The sequence below is a fragment of the Oncorhynchus keta genome, chromosome 32 (assembly GCF_023373465.1).
Source record: "Oncorhynchus keta strain PuntledgeMale-10-30-2019 chromosome 32, Oket_V2, whole genome shotgun sequence".
Classification (NCBI taxonomy): Eukaryota; Metazoa; Chordata; class Actinopteri; order Salmoniformes; family Salmonidae; genus Oncorhynchus; species Oncorhynchus keta.
In genome coordinates, this window is record NC_068452.1 from 4,619,015 (window position 1) to 4,641,001 (window position 21,987).

The 21,987-nt window shown below is 43.8% G+C and overlaps 1 protein-coding gene and 1 pseudogene across 17 annotated transcripts in view; one reads left to right on the forward strand and one right to left on the reverse strand.

The window, feature by feature from the left end:
* The window catches only part of LOC127914439 (serine-rich adhesin for platelets-like), an 83,598-nt gene that overhangs the window by 6,669 nt on the left and 54,942 nt on the right, over positions 1 to 21,987 (forward strand). For 8 of the 17 annotated variants that reach the window (XM_052490410.1, XM_052490407.1, XM_052490417.1 and 5 more), the window contains one exon: positions 16,095 to 16,406. In XM_052490410.1, coding sequence (XP_052346370.1) covers positions 16,095 to 16,406 — 312 coding nt within the window. Of the gene's footprint in view, positions 1 to 14,975; positions 15,849 to 16,025; positions 16,407 to 16,699; positions 16,893 to 16,996; positions 17,081 to 17,450; positions 17,538 to 17,687; positions 18,828 to 19,067; positions 21,351 to 21,987 lie in introns of those variants that run through there. The other 9 variants (XM_052490411.1, XM_052490415.1, XR_008088377.1 and 6 more) reach the window with 8 other exon arrangements.
* LOC118364860 (ATP-dependent RNA helicase DDX39A-like) lies at positions 1,129 to 9,666 on the reverse strand (annotated as a pseudogene).

Sequence of the window (21,987 nt, forward strand, 5' to 3'; positions counted from 1 at the left end):
TATTATGGCTGACTATAAAAAAGTGAAGTATTCTGCCCCAAGCATCTGCATTCAGACTTTTTGGGGACTACTTTTCAAGGAATAAATTACCTTGCATTTCAGGCTAATAATTGTTAATGTTATAAAACGCTAGACTGGAACAGACTAGAGACATGCACCACCAAGTGAAAGCGCTGGGTAGATTTCACCAGCACAGGGTGTGTTGAGAGAGAAATCAAGTCATTTCTTTTAACCTTATCTAGGAAATGCACTCACCATACAGAGTGTGAAACACTAACTCTCTTGAAAACAATGACCTGATCTTCACACATCCTCATGACCTTGTTTTGAAATTAAACACTATACTAGATTAACACACACAGATGGGACATTTGAACATTACAGCTCAGTAAAAGTGACAGTTGGCATTTACACACAGCTGTGTAAACCTCACTTCTTTCTCATTATCCCTGCTACTTGCTGTTGTTATGGCAATCCATGCTAAGGTGAACTGTGAATGAATGGTAAACTAATATGCCTTTGTGATGTTGTCAGATTAAGTCTTTGTGTTTTACACCGGCTTGGCTGTGGCGTGCTTCTGCTGTACAAAACTGCTGAATGCCACAATAAGGACTGTAGTAGGAGGGAGGGATATCATAAACCTGTCCTGATGTCTGTGTCTGTCTGCCTGTCTGTCTGTCTCTGCATCTCGGAGGTTCTGTCTATCTGTTCGTCACACCGACTCTCTCACTGTGGTTGGTTGTAGCGATCAGCAGGGGCCTGCCCTGTGCTGAAGGTTCCACGCCATTATCCTGCTGACGCTGAGATACTGGGAGCAACTCCATGACCTGACATATCAAGTCTAAAACTCCAGTATCCTGCCCTACTGCAGCTACTACAAGCTCCCTTCTAGTCTGTTGTTCATATTATTTTGGAAGCATTACAGCACGGAATAAAGCGGAAATGGAATGGTAACTGGTTAATGTTACTCACAAAGCAAACCATTATTTGCCCAGATACAGGATGCTACAGATCAGTATAACTGTATTGTTTCAGAGACATCATATACTAGAGGGGTGATAATATTTCAAAAACAACATTGCAATGTTTCCTCTAAAATTTCCCAAATGTCTTGGCATGGGGCCCCCAATTGATTTTGTTATAATGTTTTAGACACTCAGATACACTATATATACAAAAGTATGTGGATACCAATTCAAATTAGTGGAGTCGGACAGTTCAGCAACATCCTTTGCTGACAGATGTATAAAAATTGAGCACACAGTCATGCAATCTCTGTAGACAAACATTGGCAGTAGAATGGCCTTTACTGATGAGCTCAGTGACTTTCAACGTGGCATCATCATAGGATGCCACCTTTCCAACAAGTTTGTCAAATATCTGCCCTGCTAGTGCTGCCCCGGTCAACTGTAAGTGCTGTTAATGTGAATTGGAAACGTCTAGGAGCAACATCGGCTCAGCCGTGAAGTGGTAGGCCACACAAGCTCACAGAATGGGACCACCGAGTGTTGTAGCGAGTCAAAAATAATTTGTCCTCAGTTGCAACACTCACTACCGAGTTCCCAACTGCCTCTGGAAGCAACGTCAGCATATTAACTGTTTGTCGGGAGCTTCATGAAACGGGTTTCCATGGCCGGGCAGCCGCACACAAGCCTAAGATCACCATGCGCAATGCCAAGCATTGGCTGGAGTGGCGTAAAGCTCTGGAGTGATGAATCACGCTTCACCAGCTGGCAGTCCGATGGACAAATCTGGGTTTGGCGGATGCCAGGACTACGCTATCTGCCACAATAGATGCCAGGACTACGCTATCTGCCACAATACATAGTGCCAACTAATGTTTGGAGGAGGAATAACAAATTGCCCGGGGCTGTTTTTCATGGTTCGGGATAGGCCCTTTAGTTCCAGTGAAGGGAAACCTTAACGCTACAGCATACAATGACATTCTATATGATGCCCTTTCCTGTTTTAGCATGACAATGCCTCCGTGCACAAAGGGAGTTCCAAACAGAAATAGTTTGCCGAGGTTTGTGTGGAAGAACTTGACTGGCCTGCACAGAGCCCTGACCTTAACCCCATCGATCAGCTTTGGAATTAATTGGAACACCGACTGAGAGCCAGGCTTAATCGCCCAGCATCATTGCCCGACTTCACTAATGCTTTTGTGGCTGAATGGAAGCAAGTAGAAAGTCCCCGCAGCAATGTTCCAACATCTAGTGGAAAGCCTTCCCAGAAGAGTGGAGGCTGTTATAGCACCAAAAGGGGGACAAACTATAATAATGCCCATGATTTGTAATGAGATGTTTGACAAGCTTTTGGTCATGAAGTGTAGCATAAGAACACAACACAAGCCATGGCAAAATGTGTAGAATTGCAGGAAACTAGCTTAATTCAACTGGAAAATCCTTTCTTTTGCCCATAGCAAAATGTCTAGAATTGCGAATAGCAGACAAAATTGTTTTAAAAACAGAAACATTTTGTTTCTGCTGCCATGGGAGGGCCTCTATAAATGTTGGTCGGAGAAGGCGCTGTTGGCCACGCCCCCCACATCTATTTCTCCACCTAGTCAGGTGAACAGGGCCTAGCCCTTTATTATGATAAACAAGCCCGGGCAACCATTTCACCAGAGCGGTTGTCTTGGTTGCACTTGTTTTCTAAGATCACTGGTGTCTGGTAATGTACAGGAATGATTCACCTCAGTTCACTCTCTCTGGGAGTATAATTAACGTCACCTCTCTATTGGCCCATTCCAGTGTGTGTGGCAAACTATCCAGACCTGTTCTGTAACCCCAGAGGGAGGTTTCATGTGGTGTTAATATAGAGCTGAATGAACACACAATCAACTGGTGACACAATGTACTGAGGCTATTGTACCAAAGTGGCACAGGTGTAATAGTAATAGGTCAGATGGTTTCTTTTTGGCGACACACTAACTATACTGGTCCCAGTTTCGATCAGTTCCCCAGAAAAGGGGATCTGGTTGGTTCATCTACTTTGGGAAAGTGAGGCTTAAACCAATCCCATGGACATACCGTGTATCGTTTATGTGTGTATTTTCTGTTAATGCCTAGGCAAATGCAAGGGCATCCGGGGTTATGTTGGTGTACAGTGTTAAATCTGTTTGTAATCCATTTGAGGTTAACGCAGTAGTGCTGGTGATCCTTTTAATCTGTATCTTATTGAATCACAGACCTGATCAGGGTCAGATCGGCCTAGCCCCCCTCCGACAATACACTCACTACCATTGCAGAATAAATTATTAGTCACATCGCATTGCTTTGCAATTCCTTTGGAGAGAGGATGGTGGAAGTGTGTATTTTAAAGCCATGTTCCCCTTGGTATTCATGGAAACGTGATTATCAGGAGGGCGCTTATTGCTACACTAGGAATTCAGGAAGCTATTCTTCTTCTAAATGTGGTTGCGTTTAGGGAACTTGGGTAGTCTGAGGGAGCTTCACCGGATGACATGATATTAGCTAATTAGCCCAAATGTGTCTGTTCCTCATTCAAGCTTACCATCAAAGCAACTAATTCATTAGATTCATCTCGATTCTAGATAACATCCGCTGTACAGGGCCATGGACTGAAATAATGAATTTCGTCCCGAACCTGCCTGCACGGGCCACTCTGTGCAGGTAGGTGTCGGAATCCTCGGGCATGTCGTAGTTGAAGACGATGTTGACGCGCTCAATGTCCATCCCTCGGCCAAACAGGTTGGTGGCCACCAGGATCCGCCTTTGGAAGTCCTTGAACTGCTGGTACCGGGAAAGCCTGGGGGAGGAATGGGGGCACCCATAGATTTAGAATAAGTAGAACAGGCATCATACATCCTGCTTCACTCCTGTGGGTACACTGAAACTGTGACCCACAAACATGTTGTCTGAGACAAAGTTCTTGTTAAGTCGATCTGGATAACAGCTTCTGCTACATGACTGTTATAGAAAATGTGCAAGTAAATGAGATTCTCAGTTTGATTGTGCAACTCCTCATTCCTCTCCTTTTGAAAAAAAGTCAACAGTAACTGAGGAGAGGAGGAAATGTGCTTGTATGAAATTAGACTCCATTCACACATAATGCAGATGACATTTTCAGGGGTGGAATCCCAAATTAAAATGTGTAAAGTAGTAAAAGACATTTAGCTAGACATTGTATGGATAAAAACGATATGCTACTTATCGTTTTAAATATGTGCATGCTTCTCAGAGTAAACAGCTGATTGAAAGGGGAGGGGTAGATCTCAACTTCAGCAAAGGACACTTATGCTTCCTCAGCAGGAGGCGAGGACACCGTTTGCCTAACTAACGAATTGACAATCCTCAACCACTTATCGGTTTACGGATAAGAGGACGGAAAAGTCGAGGACATTCTTTTGTCCAAATCAGTAATTCCCAATGAAAGCCAAGACCCAATCCCAAATCTACCCCTAAACCCTATGCAGTTATTAATATCTGAGATGACTTGAAGTGTAAGCAATATCCTAATATTGCTTATCCTGTTCAGGATACCAGTTTACTGCCCCTTCTGGAGGATTTGGGTACCCATATAAAACATGATACATTTTTGTCAAAAGTTGCTAATATATGCAAATAAAAAAATATTATCGAATAGAAAACACTCTAAAGCTTTTAAAACCGTTTAAATTATGTCTCTATGTATAGCAGAACTCTCAAAATCTGCATTTTCCCAAAATATCTCTTCTCATCTGAAAAGTTGGGTCACCTTTGACCTCATCGCAAACACCCTTCCCAAACAGTCACAGCACCCGGAACAGTCTCCACGTGTTCAGCGTGATCTCAGCTTTCAATGGGACTTCTCATTGTGAGAATCGCCCGCTCGCGAGAGTTTGAGCACGCGGTAAGCTCTCAGTCACTCAAAAAAACCTGTGCGCAATGGTCAAGTCCTCTCTCTTTTCCAAGATCGATTGAACAGTGCTTGTGTTTCTGTTTGTTCTCAAAATTGCTGTACACCTTTATAACATGTTAAAGCTTGATTATGAAGTTAGTTTGACAAGTTTACTCGACATATTATATATACTTTCGAAGTTTTGGTGCGCAACCACTTCAATTTTGACTACATTTTTAGCAAAATCAGGCTATTTTGAGAACCGAAAGACGCAGACTTGAAAACTGAACGCTAATTTGGTGAGTATAATCCCTTACAGGTCGTTTGATGGAAGAATAACAAAGGTAAGGGAATATTTAATGTATTAATTTTGGGTTTCTGTCGACTCCAAGAGAGAGGAGTCATTATGCTACTGTGGGAGCGCCGACTCCATATTATAGTCTAGTGAACGCAAAATGTAACGTTAAAATTAAATGTAACAATGCAATTGCATTTAGAAGAAGTGTATCTTGCTATACATATGTAAAACATGCATATTTAGTCAAAGTTTATGATGTGTATTCCTTGTTAGCTGACGTTATCTGCCGGGGCTATCGTCATTTCTCAGGACATTTGGGTAGCATTTTTTGAACGATGCATCATTGTAAACAGAGATTTATGGATATATATAGCATATTATTGAAAAAAAATGAATGTACTGTGTAACATGTTATATTACTGTCATCTGATGAAGATTTCAAAAGGTTAGTGAAATGATTTTTCTTTTAATCCTGCGTTTGTTGATTGCATATTTTTTCCTACTTGGCTATGCTAATGAGCTATGTCTGCGGTGGTGGTTTGACATAAATATGTGCTATGTTTTCGCCGTAAAACATTTTAGAAATCTGACTTGCTGGCTAGATAAACAACTTGTTTATCTTTCATTTGAGCTATTTTACTTGTTAATGTGTGGAGGTTAAATATTTTTAGGAATATTTTTGCGTATTGTGCGTTATGGTAATGAGCTTGAGCTGTAGTCACGCTACCAGCAGATGAATAAAACTCCCGAGCTGGTTAAACCAATCAAAACTGCTCAGATTTTAACAAGTGCATAGACTGTAGGGTTTAGCCAGTGATTTTGTCCTCTCCATCAGAACCCACCTCTCCTCCTGGGCCATGCCCCTGTGGATGGCGATTGCAGGGAAGTTCTGCTCCACCAGCAGCTGAGACAGAGCCACACAGCGCTGCACAGACTTCACAAAGATCACCACCTTCAGACAGGGGAGAAAATGGCAGTGAGACACCGAAGACAAACATGAGGCACAAAACCCATGCTGCATCTGATATGGCACCCTGGCTTTACCCTGGTCAAATAAATGTACACTCTGAAGACGAAAAACACAGGGCATAAAACTCACAGGCAGAAACTTTGTCGGTGCATAGACTTAGTTCACTTGAATGAGTAAAATTGTATTTAAAAACGTGACTTTCAAATCAATGGACAAAATACATTCAACTCACTCAGATTAAAACTAAGTTACTTTTTAGCATTCAATTCTCTGAAAAGACCTCTGTCCGTACCTGGTTGAACTCGAGCGCGTCGAGCAGGTCGAAGAGCTTGCGGTTCTTCTCGCTATCCTTCAGCTTGCAGTAGTACTGCTGCAGGCCGTGCAGCGTCAGCTTGGTCTCATGGTCCACAAACACCTCCATGGGCTACAGGAGATATTCATTAAGCACCAAACAGAACACAGGGAGGGACTACCAGGACTTCCAGTGCTAAACATTTTGCTAGTGTGCCCTAATGAATAGAACATGGGGAAAGTGTCACTCTTTGGGACAGTTTTATAAACCTAGCCACATTAAGTGAAAAACAGGAGTAAACCACATTCTGTGTTGGTGAATGAAGAACTACAAATGTGATTGTGAACATCAATTACAAGTACTAGAGCTGGATGGAACTTTATTTTTCAATATTCACAGCTTTAATGCCAGGACTGTTCCTCCCGAAAATGTCCAGAGCCCCAGACCCAGGTTAAGAGAGGGTCAACTCTGGCCACTTGTGATACAGACAGTCACGAGCAGGCAAAGCTTAGAGATTGGGCTTATTACATGAATATTAAGCCATATCCAAAATCCTTTTAAAAACAAAAAAGGGGGCAATCAGTAGTTTCTACATCAATTTTTAGACATTTAAAATGAAAAGAATAACAACTGCCCATGAGCTTAGTTCAACTTTCATACCCCACCAGAACCCAAAATACAAGCTTGTTTCATTCCAATGCTTGCAAACAAAGTAAACGCAAAAATAAACTATATAGTCTCAAAACACTCATTGACGGTCAGTCTTTGCATATAGCTCTACGAATTTCACAGTGGTTAAATTTCTCCAGACCTATCCCTCCAAAACAGGTGGGAGGAAGATGCTTCATTAATGATTATACTGCCGATTGCCTATTCAAAGTGCAATTTAGGGAGATGGGTTCATCTGTGTGTGTGTGTGTGTGTGTGTGTGTGTGTGTGTGTGTGTGTGTGTGTAAAACTGCAACTTTAAATTTCAGAACATGTAGATAACCACGGGTTATAAGAAACCCTTCAACGTACATCCTGCATGAACTTGCGGCAGACAGGACGGATCTCTTTGCTTAGGGTGGCGCTGAACATCATGCACTGCTTCTCGTGGGGTGTGAGCCTGAAGATGTCCTGAACATCACACCTCATGTCTGAGGGAGAGACGATAGGAAAATAATATGGCCGTCTCAAAAAAAAGTCAACCCACTCAGCCTGAAATCTGAGGACTACATAAAATGTAAATACTTTCCTATGTTTTGGCTAAATCCTTACTTAAGTCACACCATCTATCACATCCTGTTCCAAGATCCACTACTACTTATTAGGACAGTGTATTTGAAGTGCATTCTAAGTGGTATGCAAGTAGGTACATTGGAACACGTTTTCAATTGACCGTTCCTCTGTGACGTTTCAACTTACTCCTTGCTCCCGTCACTCACAACTGGCATCAGCCCCCCTGTCCTACTGTGGTCTGAATTTGCATCTTGTCACACTCGTCCAGGACAAAGTGCTTCACGTTCTTCAGGTTGAGGGTCTTGTTGCGGATGAGGGCCAGGCGTTCCCACCACAAAGTGGGGGCAGTTCTTCTTCAGCGCGTCCTCGTCCTTCTTGATGGACAGGCCCCTGAAGACCACGGCTGTCTTGACGGTAGGCATGTACTTGGAGAAGCGCTCATACTCTTCGCTGATCAGGAAGGCCAGCTCTCGTGTGTGGCACATCACCAGCACAGACACCTGGTAGAGAGAGAGAGAGGTAGGGGAGGATGTTTAATACAGAGCTCTCTGGCCAGCAGAGAAACAAAAAGCACACAAGATTATGCAAAAGGATAGAACAGCAGTGTAAACAGTGAGATTAAAAGGAGAACAAATTCAGACTGCAATTGGCCCAGCGTCATTAGGGTTTGGCCGGGGAAGGCCATCATTGTAAAATAAAAATGTGTTCTTAACTGACTTGCCAAGTCCAAATAAAGGTTAAATAAAGTTGCCGATTAGACACTTTCTTATGCAAGTATCCCCAGATACAGATTAAGCCTATTCCTAAACTACAAAGCACTCAATGGATTCTCCATTGAAAGCTATTTTTAGTAAAGGAGGGAGGATGTACCAGCAAATCAGTTGCTGATTCCACAATGTCATTATTCAACCATTCACCTGCCCGTCCACAGGCTCAATCTGTTGCAGGGTGGCCAGTACAAACACAGCCGTCTTGACCATACCATACTTGGCCTGGCACAGGATGTCCATGCCCAGGATGGCCTGTGGGATGCACTCATGTTGGACTGAAAGACAGAAACGTAACTAGGGAAGTTAGTTAAGAACAAATTCTTATTTACAATGACGGCCTACCAAGAGGCCTCCTGCGAGGATTGGGGCCTGGGATTTAACATTAAAAAATATATATAGGACAAAACACACATCACTACATAAAGAGAGACTCAAGAAACATAGCAAGACATCAACAACACAGCATGGTAGCAGCACAAAACATCGTACAAACATTGGGCACAGACAAAAGCACAAAGGGCAAGAAGGGTAGACAACACATCACACTGACAGTTGTGGCTGCTTTGTAAGAGTGTCCATGATTGAGTCTTTGAATGAAGAGATTGAGATAAAACTGTACAGTCACTATGGGCAGAAAACTGAAGAGAGGAGCGACCCAGGGATGTTTGCACTTTGGGGACCTTTAACAGAATGTTACTGGCAGAACAGGTGTTGTATGTGGAGTATGAGGGCTGCAGCAGATATCTCAGGTAGAGGAGGGGGAGTGAGGCCTAAGAGGGTTTTATAAATAAGCATCAACCAGTGGGTCTTGCGACAGGTATACAGAGATGACCAGTTTAAGTATGATGTGATGCTAGAAGGGGCATACATGTATAACTCATAGTCGGAGTCCCAAATGACACCCTATATATTGTGGATTACTTTTGACCAGGGCCCAGTCACACACAGCACTAGTTTTGAACAAAGCCCTATGGGCCCAGCTCAATAGTAGTACACTATGTCAGGAATAGGGTGCCGTTTGACACATACAGAATGGACAAAGTCAAAAACAGTCCTTGGTTGAAGGTGGGAAGTGCCTGTGAGGCTCACCTTCAGAGGGATGTTCAAAGCCACAGTCGACAATGGCGCGGAGCAGCTCTAGTTTGAGCAGGAAGTCTCGGAAGGCGGAGCTGTGGATGGAGACTAAGAGCCCTTTACCTCCTTCTTGCCCGGAGGTGTGGCAACCCGAGGCTCCTCATCCAACAGCTCGTTGTCAACGTCGTTCTCTGCCATTCTAGAGGAGGGGTACTTGCGTTAGTTGAAGCGAGGAAAGACTGGAGACTAGTTTGGGGGTGGGCGCTGTATCAACAATACAGTAAATTCAGAAGGTTAATTGAAATGCCAATTCAATAATCTATGTACAATTCCTCACCATCTAACCTTAGTTATATTACATGAGGATTCCAATTCTTGTCATTTCACTTTCTGAATTGAATCCTAGTGAAACATCACCGTCGAGCACAGGGTTTTCCGGTCCTTGGGACTCCAAGGGGTGCACGTCCCCCCAACATTTGTTTTACTCACTGCTTTAGCACACTCTGCTAACCCTGATGTCCTTGCCGTGTCTGAATCCTGGCTCAGGAAGGCCACCAAAATTCAGAGATTTCCATACCCAACTATAACATCTTCCGTCAAGATAGAACTGCCAAAGGGGGCGGAGTCGCAGTCTACTGCAGAGATAGCCTGCAAAGTAATGTCATACTTTCCAGGTCCATACCCAAACAGTTTGAACTACTAATTTTGAAAATTACTCTCTCCAGAAACAAGTCTATCACTGTTGCCGCCTGCTACCGACCCCCGTCAGCTCCCAGCTGCGCCCTGGACACCATTTGTGAATTGATCGCCCCCATCTAGCTTCAGAGTTTGTTCTGTTAGGTGACCTAAACTGGGATATGCTTAACACCCCGGCAGTCCTACAATCTAAGCTAGATGCCCACAATCTCACTCAAATCATCAAGAAACCCACCAGGTACAACCCTAACTCTGTAAACAAGGGCACCCTCATAGACGTCATCCTGACCAACTGGCCCTCCAAATATACCTCCGCTGTCTTCAACCAGGATCTCAGCGATCACTGCCTCATCGCCTGTATCCGCCACGGAGCCGCAGTCAAACGACCACCCCTCATCACTGTCAAACGCTCCCTAAAACACTTCTGTGAGCAGGCCTTTCTAATCGACCTGGCCCGTGTATCCTGGAAGGACATTGACCTCATCCCGTCAGTTGAGGATGCCTGGTCATTCTTTAAAAGTAACTTCCTCACCATTTTAGATAAGCATGCTCCGTTCAAAAAATGCAGAACCAAGAACAGATACAGCCCTTGGTTCACTCCAGACCTGACTGCCCTCGACCAGCACAAAAACATCCTGTGGCGGACTGCAATAGCATCGAATAGCCCCCGTGATATGCAACTGTTCAGGGAAGTCAGGAACCAATACACGCAGTCAGTCAGGAAAGCTAAGGCCAGCTTCTTCAGGCAGAAGTTTGCATCCTGTAGCTCCAACTCCAAAAAGTTCTGGGACACTGTGAAGTCCATGGAGAACAAGAGCACCTCCTCCCAGCTGCCCACTGCACTGAGGCTAGGAAACACGGTCTCCACCGATAAATCCATGATTATCGAAAACTTCAATAAGCACTTCTCAACGGCTGGCCATGCCTTCCGCCTGGCTACTCCAACCTCGGCCAACAGCTCCGCCCCCCCGTAGTTCCTCACCCAAGCCTCTCCAGGTTCTCCTTTACCCAAATCCAGATAGCAGATGTTCTGAAAGAGCTGCAAAACCTGGACCCGTACAAATCAGCTGGGCTTGACAATCTGGACCCGCTATTTCTGAAACTATCTGCCGCCATTGTCGCAACCCCTATTACCAGCCTGTTCAACCTCTCTTTCATATCGTCTGAGATCCCCAAGGATTGAAAGCTGCCGCAGTCATCCCCCTCTTCAAAGGGGAGACACCCTGGACCCAAACTGCTATAGACCTATATCCATCCTGCCCTGCCTATCTAAGGTCTTCGAAAGCCAAGTCAACAAACAGGTCACTGACCATCTCGAATCCCACCGTACCTTCTCCGCTGTGCAATCTGGTTTCCGAGCCGGTCACGGGTGCACCTCAGCCACACTCAAGGTACTAAATGATATCATAACCGCCATCGATAAAAGACAGTACTGTGCAGCCGTCTTCATCGACCTCGCCAAGGCTTTCGACTCTGTCAATCACCAAATTCTTATCGGCAGACTCAACAGCCTCGGTTTTTCGGATGACTGCCTTGCCTGGTTCACCAATTACTTTGCAGACAGAGTTCAGTGTGTCAAATCAGAGGGCATGCTGTCCGGTCCTCTGGCAGTCTCTATGGGGTGCCACAGGGTTCAATTCTCGGGCCGACTCTTTTCTCTGTATATATCAATGATGTTGCTCTTGCTGCGGGCGATTCCCTGATCCACCTCTACGCAGACGACACCATTCTATATACTTTCGGCCCGTCATTGGACACTGTGCTATCCAACCTCCAAACGAGCTTCAATGCCATACAGCACTCCTTCCGTGGCCTCCAACTGCTCTTAAACGCGAGTAAAACCAAATGCATGCTTTTCAACCGATCGCTGCCTGCACCCGCATGCCCGACTAGCATCACCACCCTGGATGGTTCCAACCTTGAATATGTGGACATCTATAAGTACCTAGGTGTCTGGCTAGACTGCAAACTCTCCTTCCAGACTCACATCAAACATCTCCAATCAAAAATCAAATCCAGAGTCGGCTTTCTATTCCGCAACAAAGCCTCCTTCACTCACGCTGCCAAGCTTACCCTAGTAAAACTGACTATCCTACCGATCCTCGACTTCGGCGATGTCATCTACAAAATGGCTTCCAACACTCTACTCAGCAAACTGGATGCAGTCTATCACAGTGCCATCCGTTTTGTCACTAAAGCACCTTATACCACCCACCACTGCGACTTGTATGCTCTAGTCGGCTGGCCCTCACTACATATTCGTCGCCAGACCCACTGGCTCCAGGTCATCTACAAGTCCATGCTAGGTAAAGCTCCGCCTTATCTCAGTTCACTGGTCACGATGGCAACACCCATCCGTAGCACGCGCTCCAGCAGGTGTATCTCACTGATCATCCCTAAAGCCAACACCTCATTTGGCCGCCTTTCGTTCCAGTACTCTGCTGCCTGTGACTGGAACGAATTGCAAAATCGCTGAAGTTGGAGACTTTTATCTCCCTCTCCAACTTCAAACATCAGCTATCCGAGCAGCTAACCGATCGCTGCAGCTGTACATAGTCTATAGGTAAATAGCTCACCCTTTTTCACCTACCTCATTCCCATACTGTTTTTATACTGTTTTTATTTATTTACTTTTCTGCTCTTTTGCACACCAATATCTCTACCTGTACATGCCCATCTGATCATTTATCACTCCAGTGTTAATCTGCAAAATTGTATTATTCGCCTACCTCCTCATGCCTTTTGCACACATTGTATATAGACTGCCCATTTTTTTCTACTGTGTTATTGACTTGCTAATTGTTTACTCCATGTGTAACTCTGTGTTGTCTGTTCACACTGCTATGCTTTATCTTGGCCAGGTCGCAGTTGCAAATGAGAACTTGTTCTCAACTAGCCTACCTGGTTAAATAAAGGTGAAATAAAATAAATAAAAACACAGCTGACTCAATCAAAGCTTGATGCTTATTTGAATCAGCTGTGTCGTGCTACGAAAAAAAAGCCATGAGGTCCTAAATTTGGGAAACACTCGTCTAATGTGTATTCCTACATAGCTAGCTGCTAATAATGCTAGTAGCAGACCGCACGCACACCGCTAAAGCTGGACAGTACGCAAAATGGGAAGCGAATATATTTGGCACATAATCATTACAATTTACCTAGCTAAAAACAAGGATTGGACCAGCGACTACCCTGCAACTCAGTTTACAGTAGTTAGCCAGTTGCCCGATTCAGTCAAGTTGAACAAGGAATCATGCCTCACTCTCCGCACAAACAATGGCAGCCGCCTCCTCATTCAAACTGTGTGACAGCAAAGTGCTGTAAAGGGAAATAGGTTCCAAATGCAAGGTGAATATTCAGAAATAACGTGGCTCAAATTAATAACGAGCAAGACATTTCTAGGGTCTAACTTGACCTAAAATGTAATTATCGGAACCAACCTGCGACACAATGCTAGCAGAAGTTAACTGCTAACTGACACGATCGTGCTAGTACTAGCATTAGCTTGACGCAATTCTAAAGCCAGATTGCACAAGGTTTTCGCAAAGATTAACAAAAATATACTCGAACATGGCTGCTATTTGTGAGCATTATGGAAAGAAAAATATGTTTCTTATTTACAATTGATGCAGATATTGAAAATGACTCAATACTGCACATTTGTTTATGCAATTAAACTCGGCTTCGAGTATCACTGCTAGCTAGGTTCACAGGGGCAGTCTAGAAGCACTGCGCTCGTGTATTCGTGGTCCATTTTAAAGGCAATCTCACCAAACCGGCATGAAAACGAACCGTCTAATTTAATGCCGATCTTGATTTTCAATATCTGCATCAAATGCCGATCGGGATTTCGCCAGCTGCCCTAAACTAAATTGTAGGCATAATTTCTTGTTTGACAACACTGGTATGAAAAAAAGTACACTGATAGCCTTATTCAGCAATAATGTAAACATGTATGATTTCTGTAAATTATAGCTACGTATGACTAGGTTTCCTCATCCAGAAAAACATCTGAATTTAGATTAGATGTCAATCGATTAGATTATTAGTCGGTCGGAGATGTAATTGTAGGGTACAGTGAAATTCTTAAGATCTGAACTCCAACAGTGCAGGTCAAAAAGATAAGTGAATGAAACAATAATAAGAATATGTGTAACCGGTGCTATACTGCCCCGCTGTAACTGCGTTGTGTGTGGTTGATTGAGACTATAGACGTGGACTTTGGAGACCAGGTAGTTTTAATCAAGCAGAACTCACTCTCTGCATCTGCATCCAAAAGGAAATAAAACATTTGTAGAGCACATATGTTCTGAGAATCGTCGCCTCTTTCTCTCTCAGTGCATCAACACGATTTTCGAATACAAAAATTAATAGTCTCTCCTTATTATACATAACATATTTTACAAAGATAAAACCACATACCTGCATCCAAAAGGAAGTAAAACATTTGTAGAGCACCTATGTTCTGCGAATCGTGGCCTCTTTCTACGGCAGATACACAATAGGAGGGACTGGGATCATTCGAGGAGCGAGCCATCGTTCACACATACAATAAATAGCCTGCTAATACCTTAGCTAGCTATTAACCACATGTTGAATTCAGAATGTTGATATCATCCTAAAAAGTACAATTACAAGTGCATCTTAACAATACCATCCACTTATGTGTAACCTCTAAATACACATCATTATTCATGAACAAAACACTGTGTGTATGACTTTGTACTGAAAATAATCTAACTTTTCTGAAGACATAAAAAGCGTGACTTACCTCTCTCAGTACATCAAAATGATTTGAGCACGCAGGGCAAAACGTAAGAACACACTCCACTTCAGCCAGGATGCAGGCATGCATAATAACAAATCAACACGATATATTAATATATGAACCTGGTGAAATTCACATAGTACTTTAACAACTGTTACATATGCATACTATATACATATGTATTTACAACATTTACAAACCAACAGCCTGCATTCATCCAGTTTGTATAAATTATGATAGATATGTGACATGAAGCTATATTGGGCAATTTGGGCAAAGGAGTAACAATGACTGTCTCGGACAAATAGACATTTGGCTTAAAACATTTATTAATTAATGGGCAATATGTGTGCATGCCCTGATCATATCAGCTTACTACATCTGTCTTCCCTCACCAAACCCATCAATGATTTGATTTATTTGACTATAATATATCAATTATGGCCAACAGAGGGCAACATTTATCCATATAATACGATATAACCTCACTGAACCTAAATTAATTGGGTTACATTGTAAACATTTTTCAGATATCGTATGTGATCAGAAACAATGCATTAATTTCCCGGAATGTGGTCGCTCTGTGCTTTTGTAGTTGACGTAATAATGTACGATGAGATATAGAAGCCTATGACGTAAACGAACTCAAGAAAATGTTCAGTGTGCTACTTTTGCCTCAGTTGAGTTGATGCTTTGCAAAGGACAGTCATCCTCATGTTCAAATAAATCACTTTGAGTTGACAAAGAAGACATTCTGTGTGAGTACAGCATAACTGGCCAAGATGTTGTAAAAAAAATGTTTGAAATGTATTTTAAAATGTATTTGTTTATTTGAAAAAATGTCAGGTCCAATCTGAAGGGTGCCTGAAAGCACAATGGATAGAAATCATAAACCGTTGAGAAAAATTATTCTAAAAGTAAGTCTCATAAGTGATAAAAAAATGCTATCCCTCTTGATATGTAATGAGGCTATCTTCTTGGTAGTATAACCTATATGCTGTAAAAACAGATTGATATGATTTATAGTTGGAAAAGTGGGCATAATTAATTGAGGGCTAAGGTTAAATGTATTTCCTTATGTTCATATACCCCAGGCTGGGACCCTCCAAGCTAGTGCTGGAGAGCAGGTCCCCCAGACAGACATCACTGACCATGATGGAAAGGCAGATGCCCATTCCGCTGGCCATGATGGACTTAGCCTGCCAGCCCTGGTAGACTGCCTCCAGGATAGCCCTCGAAAGGCAGATGTCCATTCGGCTGGCCATGATGGACTAAGCCTGCCAGCCCTGGTCGACTGCCTCCAGGATAGCCCTCGAAAGGCAGATGCCCATTCCGCTGGCCATGATGGACTTAGCCTGCCAGCCCTGGTAGACTGCCTCCAGGATAGCCCTCGAAAGGCAGATGTCCATTCCGCTGGCCATGATGGACTAAGCCTGCCAGCCCTGGTAGACTGCCTCCAGGATAGCCCACGAAAGGTAAGAAACATCTTTTAGTTTTGTTGCAAAACGTCTGGTTGTCACGGAGGCCAGTTGGTTGCAATCTAGTAATACGACGGGTTGAAAACCAGTTTACAACGCGATAATAACGCCATCAAGACACATGGACCAACTACTAGTTAGAACTAATAGTATTGGAATTCAGATTTGAATTCTGACTCTAATTCTAAGGTTAACCCTTATGTGACATGTCACTCAGTACCATCATGCCTATGGTGAAAAATGTGGTTTCTATGGTGATATGATTTCCCGACTGTTGTTATTTCTCTCAGAACCTTGTGCCGAAGCCCCCGCAAGGCCCCAGGCCCAGCCGAGAGGCAAATATATCAAAGGCAGAAAATAAGGCCACAGAGGTTATCAAGGCTAGAAGGTCTAGGGAGGCTAAGTCAGGGGTGAAAAAACTAAGCCACCAAGTAGTTGGTATGTTGGCACTGCCTCAAACTCTAACTCAAACAACCAGTTACAGTGAGTATTCATCTCCACTTCCAAAATACCTGGATTTACTGATAGAATTCTAAAACGATATATGGTGGAAGGATCCACTAATGTCTACAGTCCTCTTTCTGTAGGTGTCCTGCCAGCTATCAAGAAGGGCACTAAAGTTACCCTCCAGTCCTCCAGCTCCCTCTCCGATGACAACAAGGAGGCACTAGGTTAGTTATTATGTTGTTTTTACAGTCTTTTGCACCCGCACATTCCCCTTCTTCTTTTCTCTTATTGTCAGTAATGGTATTTTCATTTCTCTCCTCTTATTTTCTTATTGTTCTATACAGTGTTTGGAGACATGTTATGTGTGAAGAATTACTTTAAATCAAATGTCAAACTCATTCTATAGAAGGCCGGGTTTCTGCAGGGTTTCACTGCACCCTTGATTGATGAATTAAGGTCACTAATTAGTAAGAAACTCCTCTAACCTGGTTGTCTAGGTCTTAATTGAAAGGAAAAAACTAAAACCCGCAGACACTTAGCCCTCCATGGAATGAGTTTGACAACCCTGTATTAAATACATTTTGATTTGACTAGGGGCCGTCTGCCAGGTCCTGACCACCAGGGTGGGAGACAACAGTACCTGCAACGACGATTACAAAGCCAGGCTCATCATCCAGAAAGGTACACTTATAACCTGTTTTACCCATATCACCAGTAATAACTTGTGTAATAACCAGTGTATTACCATTATAGTAAATGTACTAGATACTGCATAGTGTTATACATGGATGTGGCTTTGAACCAGTTCAGAATATGAGTGTGTTTTCTTAGGATTGGATTCCGGTGCCAGGGATAGGTTCCCTGACTCTCCGTGTTCCTCTTCACCCAAGGACGAAGAGGAGGTGGTTGTAAGTGTCATGACTGTCTCATACCCTAAACCCTCCACTTCAACCCAGGCAGCATGGGCAGCTCCTGCCCAGACTCTGGAAAAAGAGGTGGGGGGGACTGAGGTCTCTGAGATGAGTGACAGCTCCCTGATGCCCACCAAGAACAGGCAGGACCCCCTGGAGAAGATTCCCTCCCTCCTACCAGGCAAGGAGCACATCCTCCTTTGCAGCACTCCCTGGGCCACCGTCATGAGCCCCCAGACTCTGAAGTTTATTCTCCACGGCATCATGTGTCGACTGGAGGCCTCAGAGTCCCCCCAGACAAGGAGGGCCAATGACCCCTTCAGGCTGATGAAGGATCTCTTTGTGGAGGTCCAGCATGCCCTGAAGTATGCTGACATCTCTGTCGTCTTTGGCCTGGAGGAGAGCATCCAATTCAGTGGTGAGGATGCGGTGAAGGCCATCGTGAAGACTGCGGCTAAAAGATTGTCCCTGCGTTCGGACTCCAACCGGGCTCAACTGCGTGCCGCACGCTCTGGTAGCGAGGGAGCCATCAGGTGCATGGCGGACACCATCACACAAGTCATAGAGGACTGGAGTTTCGAAGGCCATTTTGGAGCCAGGAGGAGCCGTGGTAGTGGGAGGTCACACTCCTCAACCTCCTCAAGGAGTGACGTCACCCTCACCGAGGAGCTCCTGGCTTGGAGGGAAACTCTAGAAGAGGACCTAGAGGAGATGGCTGATGACAGCACTGGTTTGGAAAAGACCAGGGGGAGCTCAGCCATCTCTGAAAAGTCCCAGGTAATTAGCTACCTTTCTGAAAGCACCAAGCCCATCAGCAGCGCCCTCTCCACAGACCTCGAGGACATCACCTCCACACAGGTGAGACGGCCAAGAACCAGTAGATCGTTTAGTTATTTGGGCTGTTTGATTGTGAGGCATCGACTCATGTCTGTTTCTCTCTTTACTAAGAAGAAAGAAAAGGAAGAGCCTATGAAGAAAGAAGTGAGGAAGTCAGGAAAGAAGAAGCGAGGAAATAACAAGAACCAGAAGAAGAACAAGGTGTCTCCTCTTGGCAATGATAGTAAGTCCTCATTTCTGTCAGTCAACATGTGCATCTGTCTTCAGCACAGTATTGTAATGTAAAGACGGGAGACTATGATAAAGTTATCAGGGTCTTATTCATTACTAAAACAGGGACAAACTTTCTTGAACTTGCCGATAACAAATGCTTTTTTTGTTTTCTGTTTCAAAATATTTTGCTACTGTGTACCCTAATGAACACGACCCTGATTTCATGCCTTGTTCTCTGTCACCTGTTCAGGTACTGTGGTTGCAGATGAGCCTAAGAAAAAACAGGCTCTCCTCCCACGGATTACAGCCGCCCTGGCAAAACTATTTTGCTTCCCCTGCAAAAAAAAAATGCAAAAGTAACTGTGCAGAAGACGAGTTTGGGAAAACCCTGCTGCCACCTCCCCCAACCCACTTTCTAAATAAACTCTCAAAGCCAACAGAAGAGGGAGGGAGACCCCCCCTACTCACAACTAATTTTATTATACCCCATTTAATTCAATAAACACAACTTGCAGCTATTTTGATTTTCTTCTTCTTGAGTTTTTGTTTTACAGACCCACCTGCACGCTATAGATTCTTAAGGTCAATTTGCTGTCTACTGTCTACTACAGTATCATTGTTATGAGTATGTTCACTGTGCCAGTCATTATAGCCAGTATAGGCTATAATAAAGCCCTAACCTAATTGCAATTGACATAATAAGAGTTACATTTGAATAATTCCCTCATTTTATATATATATTTTTAGAGGGAATAAATCTCTAAAGCACTATAGAGTGCCGTCCCTAGGAGGGGTGCGTCACTTGAGTGGGTTGAGTCACTGATGTGATCTTCCTGTCTGAGTTGGCGCCCCCCTTGGGTTGTGCCGTGGCGGAGATCTTTGTGGGCTATACTCGGCCTTTTCTCAGGATGGTAAGTTGGTGGTTGAAGATATCCCTCTAGTGGTGTGGGGGCTGTGCTTTGGCAAAGTGGGTGGGTTTATATCCTTCCTGTTTGGCCCTGTCCAGGGGTATCATCGGATGGGGCCACAGTGTCTCCTGACCCTACCTGTCTCAGCCTCCAGTATTTATGCTGCAGTAGTTTATGTGTCGGGGTGCTAGGGTCAGTTTGTTATATCTGGAGTACTTCTCCTGTCTTATCCGGTGTCCTGTGTGAATTGAAGTAGGCTCTCTCGAATTCTCTCTTTCTTTCACTCTCTCGGAGGACCTGAGCCCTAGGACCATGCCTCAGGACTACCTGGCATGATCACTCCTTGCTGTCCCCAATCCACCTGGCCGTGCTGCTGCTCCAGTTTCAACTGTTCTGCCTGCGGCTATGGAATCCTGACCTGTTCACCGGACGTGCTACCTGTCCCAGACCTATAATTTGACCATGCTGGTCATTTATGAACATTTGAACATCTTGGCCATGTTCTGTTATAATCTTCATCAGAGGTTACTCTGCGACAGCGGTGCTGATACTGCTTAATTTCTCTCTTGTCGACTTAATACAGTGGTCTTCATTTGCATCTTTCCGGAAAGCGAATAAGCCCCTCAAATGGAAAGGGAAGGCAACAAAAAAGAAAATAGCCGAAATAGCCTACAGTTTTACCCACAGAAATAAGAGGACACATTGTAGCCTCTTCGCTTGCGCGGCTCCATTGCATATATCGTTATACAATCGTTGCAATGTTTTGAATAGCCTTCTTCTATCACATTGCACTGCAAGACATAGGATTGAACTGACATTTGAATTGGTGACAGATACTGGAGCATCATCTGCAGCACGAGAGCCTGTTGTACAGGTAGCAGCCATAGGCATTAGCATATTGGCCTGAAATCCGTGCTAAGTGCCATCACACAAACCGAAACAGGCAAAAGCCTAGTAATTACATCCTCAGCCAGTTCTTTGTAGCCTATACAACGCAGGTTATTTGTCCTTCAGATGTATTCTTTTTGCTAGTGAAGGCATGTTACAGCCGTTAGAATATTGTAGTCAGAAATGGGTGTCCCTTGGGTTGGCTCTACTCCAAAAGATGAGAGCGAAAGATCTCAAACATTTTATTATGGAAGAGGTATTATGGCTGACTATAAAAAAGTGAAGTATTCTGCCCCAAGCATCTGCATTCAGTCTTTTTGGGGACTACTTTTCAAATAATAAATTACCTTGCATTTCAGGCTAATTATTTTTTATATTATAAACGCTAGAATAGAACAGACTAGAGACATGCACCACCAAGTGAAAGCGCGGGGTAGATTTCACCAGCACAGGGTGTGTTGAGTGAGAAAGTCATTTCTTTTAACCTTATCTAGGAAATGCACTCAACATACAGAGAGTGAAACACTAACTCTCTAGAAAACAATGACCTGATCTTCACACATCCTCATGACCTTGTTTTGAAATTAAACACTATACGAGATTAACACACACGGATGGGACATTTGAACATTACAGCTCAGTAAAAGTGACAGTTGGCATTTACACACAGCTGTGTAAACCTCACTTCTTTCTCATTATCCCTGCTACTTGCTGTTGTTATGGCAATCCATGCTAAGGTGAACTGTGAATGAATGGTAAACTAATATGCCTTTGTGATGTTGTCAGATTGTCTTTGTGTTTTACACCGGCTTGGCTGTGGCGTGCTTCTGCTGTACAAAACTGCTGAATGCCACAATAAGGACCGTAGTAGGAGGGAGGGATATCATAAACCTGTCCTGATGTCTGTGTCTGTCTGCCTGTCTGTCTGTCTCTGCATCTCGGAGGTTCTGTCTATCTGTTCGTCACACCGACTCTCACTGTGGTTGGTTGTAGCGATCAGCAGAGGCCTGCCCTGTGCTGAAGGTTCCACTCCATTATCCTGCTGACGCTGAGATACTGGGAGCAACTCCATGACCTGACATATCAAGTCTAAAACTCCAGTATCCTGCCCTACTGCAGCTACTACAAGCTCCCTTCTAGTCTGTTGTTCATATTATTTTGGAAGCACTTTACATTACAGCACGGAATAAAGCGGAAATGGAATGGCAACTGGTTAAAGTTACTCACAAAGCAAACCATTATTCAAATCAAATCAAATTGTATTTGTCACATACACATGGTTAGCAGATGTTAATGCGAGTGTAGCGAAATGCTTGTGCTTCTAGTTCCGACAATGCAGTGATAACCAACAAGTAATCTAACTAACAATTCCAA